The 15,476-nt window shown below is 41.3% G+C and overlaps 1 protein-coding gene across 2 annotated transcripts; it reads left to right on the forward strand.

Moving 5' to 3' along the window:
- Positions 1–6,297: 6,297 nt before the first annotated feature.
- On the forward strand, positions 6,298–13,542 carry tmem125a (transmembrane protein 125a). Of its 2 annotated transcripts, XM_079157332.1 has the most exons (3): positions 6,298–6,313; positions 7,079–7,127; positions 11,025–13,542. In XM_079157332.1, exon 3 carries the CDS (start codon positions 11,354–11,356, stop codon positions 12,050–12,052), a length of 699 nt encoding a protein of 232 aa, XP_079013458.1. In that variant the 5' UTR covers positions 6,298–6,313; positions 7,079–7,127; positions 11,025–11,353; the 3' UTR covers positions 12,053–13,542. The 2 variants fall into 2 exon arrangements, with proteins under 2 accessions (XP_079013458.1, XP_079013457.1); XM_079157331.1 differs by lacking the exon at positions 6,298–6,313 and having other exon boundaries at positions 6,747–7,127.
- The last annotated feature ends 1,934 nt before the right edge of the window (positions 13,543–15,476 follow it).

Here is a 15,476-nt window from a genome sequence, read left to right on the forward strand (position 1 = left end):
ATATAGAAAATAAGAACCTTCTTAATCTCAACATGGTAAAAATAATTTTACTGGAACTGCTTTGATTAATTGATTGATTGATTGATTGATTGATTGATTGATGAAGTGCCATTGATTAAGGTCAACTTTTGTCCCTACTTCTTCTTGATTTCACTGCAGTTTGATTTAATAGATCAAAGCTTTAATTAAATAGGCTACAAGTTATACCACTAGGAGGACATACAGGAATAAAGTTGACAATTCAACCTCTTAAAGTGCTTAGAACATTTAGATTTTAATACCTACAATGTCATGACAACGGGACAAACTCCATCTGCTGAAGATGATCATGTGATATAATCAAAAGCTCCAGAAGAGCTACTGGTATTGTTTCCAAGGTCAAGAATGAGCTTTCAATCTTAAAATCCCAAATAAAGTTTGCCTGTGAAGTGACAAATAGCAGAAAAACAAATGATGACTTCATTCAAACCATATCAATTAATCAATAGGCGTTATTGGTGAGCTTTGCACGGTGATTTTGTTCCTCCTTAGAGACTGAATGGGTTAAACCACTTCTGCTCTATAAAAAAAAAAAAAGACAATGCCTGCAGCTCATCGGCAGATATCATAATTACAGTGTCGCTTTTATATATAAGAGCTGTCACACCCCGTGTCATGTGCTGTGGTTCCCCACGGAGACCCTCGGCGGTGCGGAGGTCGATCCACCGACTCTCTGTTCCCTCCCATCGACGTCTCCTGCCGCCGTGCGCGGCCACACCTGCATTAAACGGGGAAAGTCCGTCCGGTGGAGAGGCAGAGAGACCGAAAGGCTTCAGGGAAGCGACGGCAGGAAACGGAGCACCTTAATTTGCTCCTATCGCATTAGGCTACTCTGGACACTTTGATCCGAAAAGGGTGAAGGCACGCAGGCATGCGACGATTGGTGGTGCTGAGACTTTGCAACCGTGGAGGACATAGGGTGGGAAATTAGGATTTAAAACGAAATTGATCGGCACGATTACAGAGACCGAGTGTGCGCAGCTGTGTGCAGGTAAGATACAGAAAGACAGGAACTGCCCCGTTATAACTTTTTCTAATCAAACACCTTTTGATTTTATCCAGTCGTTTTCTTTATTTTCATTTTAAACTTATTTTTGGGTAACATGTTAAGTTATTGTTATTAGCCTACTGAATTATAAGAATACATGGAGCCTATTTGGCACTAAATAACCTAGTGAGTTTTTACTGAACATGGATCACGTGGTGATATACAATAAATGTATATGCAAACGTTATTGTGAAATGCTGTAATATTTGTAATAACTAAAGGTCACTAAAAACATACATTTTTTTATACAGCCCAGTATGTTGGTATCTTTATATTCTCTTATTAATCTTTATTTTTATCAATGTCTTACTACATCAAACTTCACATATCTTCAAAGTCATCAAAAGTTTTGAGATGAAAAGCGATCTCTGTTGCTTGTGAGGACTCGCTGGAAGCCTACAATATCGATACAATTGTGACAAAATCCATATTTTACTCTCCACTCACTCTAATGTTCTAATAACCTGCAACTGCATTATAAAGCATAATTAATTAATGCATTAGCGGACAATAATGTATATTCAGAAGCACCTAAATACATCTATTCTTAATTAAAACAGAATTATATGCTAACTGGGTTATGGTGAAACGTTTCCCCCAGTAGTAGCAACATAACATTAGTGTGTTCTGGACTTTCCCGAACGAATGAGTTGACAATTGCATCCACATTAAAAACAAGGAAGTAAAACATGTTGACATTGTCACACCCTAACCTTTGGACCATCAGGATGGTCCACAGTTATCAAGTGCACATAATACTGTGTAGCACTGTAGATCATCAAATCACTGGCTACTTTCGTGTACTCTGGGTTCAGTTTTGCTCCATTGTAGAAAATTCATAAACCACAAAGGGAGGACGTGGTATCAATACTCTATTCAAGTTATTGCCATTGGAACGGATCAATACACCCTTCATGCATGACACCCTGTGACGCCTTGCTCATATAAATATGTTGTAACTAATCTAAAGACCAAAGATAAATCATGACAGGGCATCTGAAGTGGCTTACACACTGTCAGTCTCTACACCAAATATACTTTACAGATCAAACACTTAAAAACAAGTCAGGCCGAAAACAACATGTGATTAGAAAAGAGCCTGGAGTCAACACAGAGCGCTGGATGAAAGAGCAGGAGGAGGAAAACAAAATGAATTGGGGAGTGTGTGTGTGTGTGTGACCAGGCAAAGTGGAGGAGTTATATGAGAGCTCTGTATAGGTGAGGTGTGTGTTTGTGTTTGTGTGTGAGTGTCTGTGACATGGATGCCAGACAAAGAGTGGAGTAGACAGTAGGACAGAATCTTAAATATCCAGAGAGGCGTTTTGTTTCATAGTCAGCAGATACAGAGTCAGACATGTAGTGTGTTTTCAATACCAGCTGTACCGACTGTCCACCTCTGTCCCTCGGCCTATGAATCCGCCTATAAGCATAATCAATTCAATTCAATCAATTCAATATAATGAGACTTGGTAAAGAATGACATTGGCCTCTACATCTTTGTGTGTGGGAGAGTTATTCTCTCTCAAAGTGCTAATTATAATTTTAAACTGAAATGTTTCACGACAACACACTTTGCGAGGCTTTCCTGCGCTAAATGCTAACATTAGCGTGCTAATATGGATTCACAAAGATATGCTGATGTTTAACATGTATAATGTTGACCATGTTTACTTTCTTAGTTTAGCTTGTGAGCATCCTAGCATTTGCACTAATCACAAAGAGCTGAGGCTGAGAGAAAGTCCTTAGTTTTTAGGTATTTGGCTATTTCTTAGCCGGGACAATTATTGGCAACCTGGAGGTTACAGGTCTGGGCCAAGTAATAGTCTGGCACATAACCCCCTGTAAAACAGGGAATTGATTTTTTCACCTAAAGTATTAATTAGTGAGCTTTAGATGGGTAGGCAGATTCCGTTACCTTGTTTCCTGACTTTATGCTAAGCAAAGCTAATCAGCTGCTGGCTCTAGCATCGTACAGACATGAGAGAGTTATCAATCTTCTCTGTCAGCTCTCTGCAAGAAAACAAATAAGTCTCAAAAGTTCACCAAAATTATTACAAATTATCCTTTGAGGTAAAATAAATAATCCAATTTCATGGCAATCCATTCAATTAAGAATTCAGAAAATATATTTCACTTACCTCCACAAATGTGGTGGTAGTGCTAGAGAAAATAAAATAAAAGCGGGATCATCAAAGTCAATAGGTTTCATTTTCCATTAATGTCTATACACAATTTCAAACCATTACTTTCTCAAGCTAAGGTGCTGCTGCAGTAAAGAGACGTCACTTCAGACAGTCAACAAATAAGATAGACAGCCAGACATTGAGCCAGCCATCTCATTCATTACAATCATTATCGCTAGACAGCCAATATCAAATTAGAATATGCTGAATATCACCTCTGAACCCACAAGAGGAAGAAAGGAGGGCTACAAAAAAGACAGAAAAAAAAGAAGGCAGCCTCTTTCCCATCGTCAGCAGGAGTGAAGCAGAAGGGGACCAGCATGTTAATTGGTGATTTGATTAGCGTTTTAATATTGCAGCTGTGCACGACAGCGGAGAACAACTGGCTGCTCAGAGGTTTTCCTTTTCTTTTTTCATAATCAACAGTCACTCCTCCGTTGCAGGGACCGACACAGCTTAAATCAGCATTCATTTGCTGTAGTTTGGTAATGGAGACTATTTGAAGGAAGCAGGAATTCAAGCCATTTTGAGTCGGGCCCAGCACATAGGAGCCCCATTTGGCTCCTGCCATAGTAAACAGGCTGAATGTGACCCAAAGCCTGCATGCTAAACTGGACTGAGCTGGGCTACAATTGTGTCTACTGAGAGGGAGTTTGTGTTGGGAGCAGGCGGCAACCTCCGGGTCTAAAAAGTGAAGCCAATGCAGGAATGCTTTCTTTCTATTAGCGACTCCTCTGGTTGCAAAAATAAGTGTGATTGTATAGAACTTTATGAACAAGTGACCCGACTTTTCAAGTCTCAATTGCTAGTTTTAAGTCTTCTTAAATACAGCATGATGTTCATTTTGTAAAGTATGCTCCCATTTAGAGTAAAATGGACAATACAGCAGGGGAAGGCATGGCTACCTTGTGATTTACAGGTTGCTTTCACGCCGTTGTCTGGGAGTTGTTCTTCTTATAAACAGTTTATGTTTGGGGTTTAACAATACTGAATAACTTTGTAGGTAGATGAATATGTGGATTTGTACTGCTGGGAATGATGGCGAGTAGACACAAGAGGGGATGATGGAGTAATGACACCACAGTCTCTCTGAGAAAACAATGTAAACACCACAGCATGAAAACAGGTGCAGCACACTGTGTATATGTATTTGCTTGAATGCTACAGGGGCTTTGATTCAGGCAGCATTACGCCAGAGGGGGATATGAGGCAAAGACAAGTAATCCCCCTGACCCAATGCACACATCTCTCTCTCCGACACCAAAACGCCAGAGTAGACAGCAGAGAGATAATAGGTTAGCAGATAAAGGAGAATTGGTGGTGAGACCGAGGAGGAGAGGAGAGAGGTAGAACAAAGTAAAGAAGGCGTGGAAGGCTAGGGAGATAAGGAAGGTTGGGGGGGGGCAGATAGAGATGAGTGTGGGCCTGTTTCTGTGTGGATAAGGTGTCAGAGGGGGGCAAGTCTTGGCTGGTCACACTGTTTGGGGTGATGCTGTGCCATAAGCTGAGAAATGAGCTCGCTCAGAAAGGGTGGAATTAAACCATCTGAGAGGAGCCAGAAGTCAGAGGTAGAATTGAAACAGGAGGGGTCTGTTTAAAGTCTTCAGCAATCTCTATGGCCGTTAAGATTAAGAGTGTACAGTCCTGCTAGTGTGCAGCATGCTAACATGCTCACAATGGCAATTCTGATGCAGGTATAATGCCTACCCTGTTAACCATTTTAGTTTGGCTTGTTAACATGCTAATATTGGCTTATTAGCACCCAACACAAAGTACAGCTGAGGCTGAGGGGAATGCCATTAGTTTAAATTAAAAAAAAATGTATTGTAACTTGATGATGTTGCTTGAAAAAGTTAGTCAGAGGACAACCAAAGTGATTATAATCCATCGTGAGAGGAACATGAATGACGTTATCAAGTTTCTCGTCAATTATCTCATAGTTCACTCAAAACCACAAACGTCAACCTCATAGTGGCGGTAAAAGAAATGTCAGGGAATCGGCAAAGTCATTATGTCCTCTGTCGACCATGAAGATTTGCACAAAATTGTGTGCCAATCCATCAAGTAGATTTTCTTTATTTTTTTGGCTAAATATGTGAATACTTTGACTTGCTGTTGTATCTGGATGAACAGTCAGGGGATCATCAGACTCATTAGGAATCATCCTTTGAGGGCCATGAATGTCTGTACAGAATTGCATGGCAATCCATGCAATGTCTAATCGTTGTCTAAAGCCATATTGCTGTGTTTGAGTGGCTCTAACTGAGATTGGGCCATCAATTCAGACAATCCAATAAAAGACAAATAGTTTCTAGAGATGAAACGTCTTTGAGATTTGAACAAAGTGATGCAATTTCTGTTGGAGGGATATAAATTGTAAGCCATTGGCAGAACAGGGGAGGACTATAGATAAGCCCTGCAAAGCTGAGCCATAGGTGAGTTTACTGTACAGAATGTGCAGCCGATGTAAAGGTCTTTCTTTCTCTCTTTCTCTGTCTTAGGTTTTCCCTTGTGATCCCTGACAGAGTGAGGACAATGACACTGACTCGGCCATTGTCTCCTCACTGTTTCCGGTCAGAGGGAGCCTCCGCGGGTGCCTCTGCTGTCCATTGTGACTGTAGAGAAGAGAAGTCTGGAAAAAGACTCTATTCAGCATAATTTCTCTTTGCCAGCCCCTTTTGCAAACCCAAGAACAGCAGTGAAGTATCAGCACTATCCCCAGCCCCGAGCCTATCCCTCCATCCTCAGCCCCCTCACCTCTAAACCCCTTATCCCTATCACACTCCCTCAGCCCCTTCCCTCTCTCCAGCCCCAGCTTCAGCCTCAGCCTTTGCCCCATCGAAGTCCCAGATGACAGCTCAGAAACATCCGTTACCCTCCTACTCAACACAAGCCTTCTTTCCTCTCCCTCCAGCCCCTGTGGCGCTTGGCACCAATGCCCATCATATAGACAGATGGAGCCAACCCTGACCCTTCTCCTGGCCCGTGGGGACGCTAAGAGAATCAACGCCTGACTAGAGGACAGTGGGGGTGGCGTGTGAGTGTACGTGTGTGGGGGGGGGGGGGGGGGGGGACAGGAAGGACAGAGGAAGAGCGTATTGCTTTGTCGCCACAGCAACACATCACCCAGTCTCCCGTGGACTCCCCTTCAGCCCACAGCAGGAATTTCAAAGCCCCCAAAATTGTGCCTGACATATTGTCGCTTTGATTATTTGGCAGAGATAACGGGCTCTATGTTTGTGTGGAGAGAAGATGCGAATGTTGGCAAAATTCTAAATATTGCAAACATCATTTAACCACAAGAAGACTGATCTAAAAAACGCTGAAGGAAAGCCCACTCCTCAGTCGAAAGTGTTGTTTAAGTTTCACTCTAAGCCCCACATTTTCTTTTCATTATTACTATTTTTACTGGCAAATTAACTCGTGGGATCCATTTTTTCATTGTGCTTCCCACACTTGAATAAGGCAGAAGAAGCAATTCCCTGAGAGCAAGGAGGAGATACATGTGGGACTCAAGTCAGAGCGGTCCTTAGGTGTGCATGCATACCTTTATCTAAGCTGTAACGTTGTGCATTACACCTCTGCTAACTAGTCCCAACATGGACTTTGTGTCAAAGCATTTTCAGTTTCATTCTCCTGACTAGAAGCAAGATTTTGGCTCCTCAACTTTCACTGGATGTTGTTGCCATCTTCTAACCTAGTCTGCTGACCGGCATTCGGATTAGCATATGATGCCATTCAAGAAATTTTAAAAGAACCACGCATCAGCAATAAAATGAGACACTAATGGCCATTGAAATGATTTCAGCGGGCTGACATAACAGAGGGGGGAATACCGGAGTCCCAATGCTTCCCAGGTAATTGGAGTGCAGTATAGTGTATTTACTCCAAAGCACAGCTCCTCTGGTGACCTTGCAGGCTGAACACCTAAAGGAGGCAGACACAGGAAGAGAATGATTTGGGATTTTTCATCATTACTCAGTGCATTAGCATAACAGAGAATGTTTGGACAGTTTGTCTACAGTCATTTTCGTTTCGACTGCAGGGTTGAGCGCCAGCACACACATATTAATCTTGTCAATTAAAAGAAACGCGTTTAGGCTTTTCTTCAGAAAGAGCATCCGTTTCAAATAATTTGTGATAATGATCGCTGGTGATCTCTACAGCCTCTGTGAGATACTTTAGACAGTGAAATGTGCTGATATAACCATCGTTTGTTCATGAGCAAGTAACTGTCAAATTCATTGGAGTTTTCCCTTTGATTTTGCAAGAGTCTGGGTCCAATATTATACTCCCAAAAGAAAAGATAAAGGGGATCAATAATGATTTCCTTATTCGTTTTTTATAATGGGAGACAATAGCACGTTTTCAATGTGCTACAATAGCGTGTCAGTGGATCCGTATTTATGGATATGCAAAGAGCGTTGTGGGAGTTGTGTGAAAATTCACAGCTACGGTGTAAAGATTCATCAATAGATGTAATATACGGGAGGTTTTTGATGCACAGGTGAGGACTGAAATGCTTCCTCTAGAATAAAGACGCCTTTAGAGTGTGCAGCAACAACGAACGTGTAGGTTTACGGGGGAGATGGATCTAATAAGGCACACGGTACACTATCAATTTGAGACATGACGGGTTGTGCTATGATTGGTGGTGAATCGTAATGCTATGATGTAAATTGAGAAAAATATACATCCTTTGCGTCATCCATCTGTACAGCTTCACAAAGTTTCCATCTTTGCCAGAGTACCACCAACGTATTTTCCGTGTAGATCTGTGTAGGTTCTCTCATGATTGTCAACCCAAAGTCACACAGTGTAGAGGGGCCTTTAGCGACTTTAATTCCCGATGACCAGAACGCTGTGGTATCTTGGAAAAATTTAGTTTTGTAATTTGTTTGTGTGTCCTTAACTGTTTTCTTGTACTTAAAAGGAGGCCAGTGAAGCGGTTAGTCAGTGCTTTTGTAAAGATATTTATGAGGCATTTATGACACGGCTCATATGACAGAGTCTAGAGGTCATATAAGTGATAAAAGAGGAAAGGCAGACACAGTCCAGCAGTTTTGTGTGTGTACGTTTCTATGGGAAGTAGAGTGAGAAACACATCGTGGAGTATGATATACAAGTGTCGTTAAGGGTTCGATTTCATCGTATGATCTTTGTTGCATGCTGTCGCCTCTCGCTCCATCACCTGGTTGTGTCCGTGCTTCACTTTACTTTGAGCTATCTAATAAAACGGAAATTAATCTTTCATAAACTGTATGAAGGGAGGTGGTATTTTCAAACCTTTAATAAGGAAAAAGGGATTTACAGTGGTGGAGTATCACAAATATTGTTTTTGTCACCTTAACACCTTTGGTGCCTCAACCTCAGACACAAAAAAACACAGACACACACCTCAATTACTGTGCTATTTCTGTGGTGCTACCTGTCAGTGACACTGAGCTCAAACCAGCTGGGATTAATTAGTGATTCAACAAACACACACACACACACACACACACACACACACACACACACACACACACACACACCTACATCTCTGTCTTTCTGTGTGAAATATGCACTAGCACATCATAAGAAAATAAATACGCATGCTAACACAAACATACACTTCACCTTTTACTATTCATTTACAACTGTTCACTCTTGCAAAACACTCACACACAAGCAGACACTCTCACACACACACACAAATATCATCCATCAGATACAGGATGTGAAAAGCTTCCAGAACAGCATGTTGCCAATAAACACCCCTCCTTCTCTGCTGTAATTAACTCGCTCTTCATTTCACACCTTCTATATATGCACCTCATCTCACCCTGTGTCACAGTGTTACGGCTCTGCCTCAGCACAAGGCCATACCTCTCCATGCTAATAAGAATATTATATATATATATATATGTTATCTTGCATTTAGTTTATAGTCTTTTCTAAACAGGCTGGATAAATCTGATGGAAATGTGTTCCTGTCACCGCATTTTAACTGCTTTCTAGAAGTGCCAAAGGTTAAAAAAAAAGAAGCAAAACAAAAATATTCTAGTTCAAATGCGAGATCATGTTCCGCGTGTTCAGATTGACATATTCATTTTATTTTGTGGATCGGTGTTTGTGTTAGCAATATTGACGGCCGGTGAGGACAAGCTGTAACTCCTGTCAGCCTGTGTTGGGGCGTGTGGGCCTGGGCCGCACTCTGCTGACTTTAATAGAAATATAACCGCTGACAGGTTTGAAAAGACAAGCTGTCGAAAGCCATAACCTTGAGGGTGTGTGTGTGTGTGTGTGTGTGTGTGTGCACGTTATATGTTTACATGATTGTGTTATGGGGGTGTGATGAGGTTACGAACTACAGTAGAGATTAAATATGCTGAGGTAAGGTAACGACTAATGGAAGAGACGAGGGGGAATAGAAAAGAACATATTAGAAAATAATGAGGTTTACAGGTATAATGAGCCTTTAACAGTTATGTGGTAAAACACATACGAACAAACAGTACAGTTCAGTACAGAAGATGCACACATATTAGGGAGAAAGATGAACTTGGCTTAAGATACAAATGGGGGGATTCATTGGGTGAGCTAGTGTGGGTGTGTGTTTGGGAGGATGACAGAACCAAAATTTACATTTGTGCATTAGCTGTTTGATTCTGTGTGTGTGGATGGGCATTATTTATTCTATCAGCAGCTGATGCTTGTTTTATCCTGCCACCTCTGTAGTGGCAACTCATTAGCATAGTGATAATGAGAGATAGAAAAAGGTTGCCAGTGTCAGCACACTTAGTTTTTTACACTGTCAAAACAGCAAGTTTGGATCATCAGAGAAACTGTGTACATGCGTTTGTTTGTTTGTGTGTGTTTAAGTGTGTGTGCATCTTTGGTGTGATGGATTGTTATCCACCTTAAATACTGCAAAGATACACAAAAAATATTTTTAAAGAGCACATTGACACCAGGCTGAATGGTGTTTCAGTGACGCATGTCTCACCACGTCTTGCATCCCTGTTGGCTGTGGTCACATGGATGCCCTATAGCACCCACCTGTAACCACACCAAGTCATGCAAAGGTGTTCTGAACAAACCCGGGGGATGCACTTCACCACAACAGGTTAACTGAAACTACTGGACATTAGAGCAAACAGGAGTTTTAGTAGGTGAAGTTACAATTTAACTTGGCTTGCTCAGAACACGGTTTGCAAAACAAACAGATGTTAGACTTGCATTTCTTTGTTCAAAGAGTACATGAATGGTCGGAACAAAGAGAGTTTAAAGTCCACATTTTAGTGCTCAATGTAAAACCAGTCTCTGTGTACCTTGACGTAACTGAGCTCAGCTCCTGAAACTGGCTAGTTAAGCAACCCCTAAACTGTGCGTTGTGCTGGGTTTAGGAATGAAGGATGGGAAACCAGCGTCTGTTCCTATGCTGTCATTTACAGTATGTACTACTCAGTCATACAATCAACTCAAGATCAACACGATTTTTTGTAAAGTGCACTGTATCATGTTATGTGATACATTTTGAGTTGTTGTGTATGTATTACACCCTGCTGTTACAATTCATAGTAACATTTCAATAAATACATTTTATACGTAGTGAGCTAATTAACTTGCCTTGGGCAATACGCCTATAAATTACCAAAGTTACACAACAAGTGGCAGAGAGGGCACCAATGAGCAAAGAAAACTGCTGTAAGTTGTGTACATGGCAAGTGGAATCACACAAACCCTGATACATCTCTATCTGTCTTCTTCAGGTGACTGCTGCCGCCCTGGAAATCCATACTGGAAATTCTGCGGATGTTTGGCTTCTTTGCTCTGGATGTTGAAGCTTTAAGGAGGATTTGGATCCACTTCTGTATCCAGTCAGTGTGAGCTGTAAGGATTTTCATTCACACGGGACCAAGCGACCTAAACCGATGTTGTGGAACCTTTGAATGCAGACTTGGGCGGATAAAACACTACAATACGCTGCGCTCAGTCAAGTGTTTTAGTGCATTTGGTGCATTACCTTTATTTTGTCTGCACATTTGCCGCCAACTGAATGAAATAAGAACTGAAAGGATTGGCAGGGAGTGGCATCAGGATGCCTGAACTAGAAAACTTTGCCCCCCTGAGAAGTCCGGGAGGCCCTGATCTGGTTTCAAATGGCCCAGCAGACCCACTACGGATTCAGCACAGTATCCTGGAGGAACAGGTGGAGCTGTGGTGGTTCAGAGATCCTGGGAAGTCTTTGCTCTGCTACTGTGTGGCTGTACTTCTAATCCTGGGCTGCGGGCTGGGCGGGGTCGGACTTCTCTCCACCACCACCAGCGTCTCAAGCGAATGGCGGCTGGGCGTAGGCACGGCCCTCTGCCTGCTAGCCCTCGGGGTCCTGCTCAAACAACTGCTCAGCTCGGCTGTGCAGGACATGAATTGCATTCGAAGCCGACAGCGGATCAATATGCTAAAAAGCGGAGGTTTATCTGACCTGCTTGTGGTTTTGATTACAGGGCTGTCATTGTTGATTTGTGGAGGGGTTCTACTACACCTGGCACTGGCTAACCACATGCCAAAGCCTGGCCAAGCCCTTAATGATATGTACATCTCTGGAGTGGTTTTGCTAGCTGGAGGGGGGGCTGCAGTTGTGGGTGTTGGAATATACTCTGTTGCGGTCGTCCTGCTTGAGAGGACAAGGCACGGACGAAGATTGGTGGACCGGGTTTTGAATATCTTCACTGTTTCTGGACACATGGACCGTCAGGCTCGCAGAGAGACTACCTCCAGTCTGGCTAATCTCATATGAGACGTAATCACACTAAGACTGTGTATTTTGGCACCTTGCGCTTTATGTCAGAACATTTAGCTTCAACTAAATCATAGCAGGCTTAATGCCAAAACATTACAAGAAGAATGATTAAAACAAGATCCATCCCTTACATGCTTCAGCTTTGTCACACGCTGATTAGACTCTGTGCGAGGCAAAATGAGCTGATTTTTAAATATCTTCTTGCATTAAGCGATGAAATCTCAGTCTCAAAGCCAAGATGAAACGATTGGTGTGCCCCAATTCAGATTTCTTTCTCAACATGTGACCAGTTACAAATTCAGATGCTCTGGCATTTATTTTTCACATGAATGGCATTTTATTCAAGTTCTGTAAATCTTATTTATTATTAGGCTAATTATCTTACCATTCACATTGGACAAATGCAAACATGTTGTTGCCTGTGGCAGTTTGGCAGAGGGAGTGTTAGAAGGACACCAACGAAAAAATAAGTTTTATAGAGGTTGACTCAGGTGGTATTTAAGAAGATTCAGTAATGAAAAGCAAATATCAGCTGAAACTTCTAAAACTAAAGGGAGAAGTGTTGGTTTACAAACAGAAGTGAAATATTATATGGCTATCAGATTGGTGCAGCCGTCAGAAACTGAACAGAAAGGCCTGTGGTGTGAGCCTACATTAAAATGGTAATTTGGTTTATATAAAGCTCTTCTACACAAATGGTGTTCATACAGAAAGTTGTGAGACTACACAGATGAAGAGACAGAAACCTTGTCAAAGTAGACACAAGAGAACGATTAGAGTGATCATCTACATTGGATTGTCACACATTCATGATCTGTTATAAAACGTATCCTGTAAAAGTGTCTTTGGGCCACACACCACTACCTGCTCATTGTAAGATAATCTGGATAAGAGCCCCAGCTGAAAGGCTAAATGTAAACTGCTGAATAAGTGAATGAGTGATAGATGAGACAACATAAATATATAAAAAAAATGTCTTTTAAAAAATGTCTTTATGATTCATGCATCGCCCTTACTCTGTCCATGTTCACATGAAGATAGGAAAATAATCAGCTGACAAATTTCAGGGATTTGAGGATGGTCAATAGCTGAGTAAAGCTAAACTCCAGCTCATTGGAATGACTTCTCCCTGTGATCTCATTTCTTTCCTCAGCAAAATAATAACACTATTACACATGCAGAAGCACAGGGCTATGCTGTTTGTGACAGACGTGGTCGACACTTTACTGTAACATTTGGCTGCCTGAACACATGATACAAGACAATATGATTGTTGAAGAATTATATCACAGCGCTTAAGAATGTACGGATGCTTTGTGTTTTTGTGCGTCAACACAGTATTAATAATCTTGTTTTCTTCAAACCTGCTTTCATCTACTTTTGTCAAATTACTTTGTGTAGAGTATAATGGCCACTCATTGTTCTGAAGTCATGGAGAAACACAAATCGCTTCAGCTCCAGTGAGTTTTTTTTTTATCCTCTTAGCTCTTATTTATATGGATGAGTCTCATTGCTCTCATCAATCCATGCTGGCAAACATTTTCAGCAAACAAGTTAAACTCCACTGTACACCACTTACCCACCACCAAAGGGCAAACAACAAAGTAGCCAATGAACTAGCATCTTGATAGCTAACGATCCAAATATTTCCTTTTGGTGGAAACCAAATCAGAGCTAAAAGCACCATGGTTAGCGAATGGACTTACATTTATAATCCAAACTCTACATGTCAATGAGCCTGCTGAATGTTTAGGGAATGAGGATCCTAAAGACAGTTTGGACTTGTCACTGTCAATTCTTTCTACTTCAGAAAGTAGTGTTTCTATCGAGTTACAGGTGCACATGGCTCAATTGGATGCACACAAGCAGCAGTCATCAAAGAAAATAATTAGCTGTATTCCGTAAAGTGTATAATAATTTTTTTAAAGAGTTGGCATTTTCGAAAGGCGCAGAGTACCTGACCTTGTCCAATGGTATATAGTACAAGCTAGCAAGTGAGCTAATGAGAGCTACAGTAGGCTACAGGTTTTCAAGCTTTAAATGTGAGGCTTTTTGTGATGTTGGAGATAGTCCTGGTGCATTCTGGGAAGTTTTAAGGGGACATTAAATAAATAAGACGACATAAAACTGAACTAATGAATCTATGCAGTTGCTGTGTTTGCTAACACATTTGCCACAAGAGGTTAAGATGGTGATATGGTTTGTCAGCTTGATCTTATACCCTCTGATGCCTAAAAAGTCATTAGTGTAGCTTTAAGCAAGCTGGCAAGAACGCAAAATGAGGGATAGTTGCAATTTTCCCATTTGTCATTTTGGGGAAAATGTGACATAAAAAACTTGAGTCCTTTTACAAGATAGCTTTGCAAAATCTAATACCGGGGCAACATTTACAGAAAGAGTAAGAGGATGAGTCAGCAGCACAATTTCTTTGACTTAAATTGGTGTGTTTTTAGTGAGAGTAACATCAAGTTATTTAAATCCCTGAAGCACTTCAGTAAAAGAAAGGATGCACATTATTTTGATTTGGATCAAGTTGAGGAATCTCAGTGCAGGTCTCTAAATATGACTCATTGGTTTAAAAAAAACATTTTTCATTTACGCATGAGGCTGTAGTTGGAGGTGACAATTGTAGACCTAGCCATTCTGATTCATCAGATGTATTATTGGGTAAGATATCAGGCCATCATCATTTCTGAAAAAGCAGAAAAGGAGAAATAACTGTTGGGTGCAGGAAAAATCTATGAAATTAAATCCATTACATCCACATGGCCAGTCATAGAATTTCAATGCACTTGCAAAGTTTGAGCTGGGTTGTCAATATGCTTCATCATCTTTCACTAAATTATGTGAATTTACAGTATGCTGACAATGCTGCATTGTTATTATTGAGTCTCATTTGTTTCCAGAAGTGTAGAAACATTCACTTTCAAAGCAAAGAGATACCACTATTAAGGAAAGCTGTGCACGGTGACAGCAACTGAAGGTGATTTGTGTTTGTAAAATGTTTCCAAAGCCTTTGAGAGTTATTCCTCACATCGCCTTACAGAAGAGCCTCAGAGAAGGTCTTGCATTGTGTCTCATAGTGAGTGTGTGTGTGAGAGAGTCAGTCACGCCTCTTTATCTGTCTCCACATACGCACAGCCTATTGCCTTGAGACAAAAGGTCATACAGTTAAACATTGTTGGAGTGATGACGGACAGCAAACTGAAGGCACAATGCACAAGGCAGCGGTCTGGTGGGGCTGGTATGGACTAGCACCACTCTCTCTCTCTCTCTCTCTCTCTCTCTCTCTCTCTAACACTAACACAGACAAAAGCAAGGTTTATGCTGCTTTTTTACAGCACACGTAGAAATACTGTAATCCTTACTTACACAAATCTGCCTTTTGACCCACAGTGTAAAGTAGCAGTGGCAGGTTGTG

The sequence above is a fragment of the Pholis gunnellus genome (assembly GCF_910591455.1).
Source record: "Pholis gunnellus genome assembly, chromosome: 4".
In the NCBI taxonomy this organism is placed as follows: domain Eukaryota; kingdom Metazoa; phylum Chordata; class Actinopteri; order Perciformes; family Pholidae; genus Pholis; species Pholis gunnellus.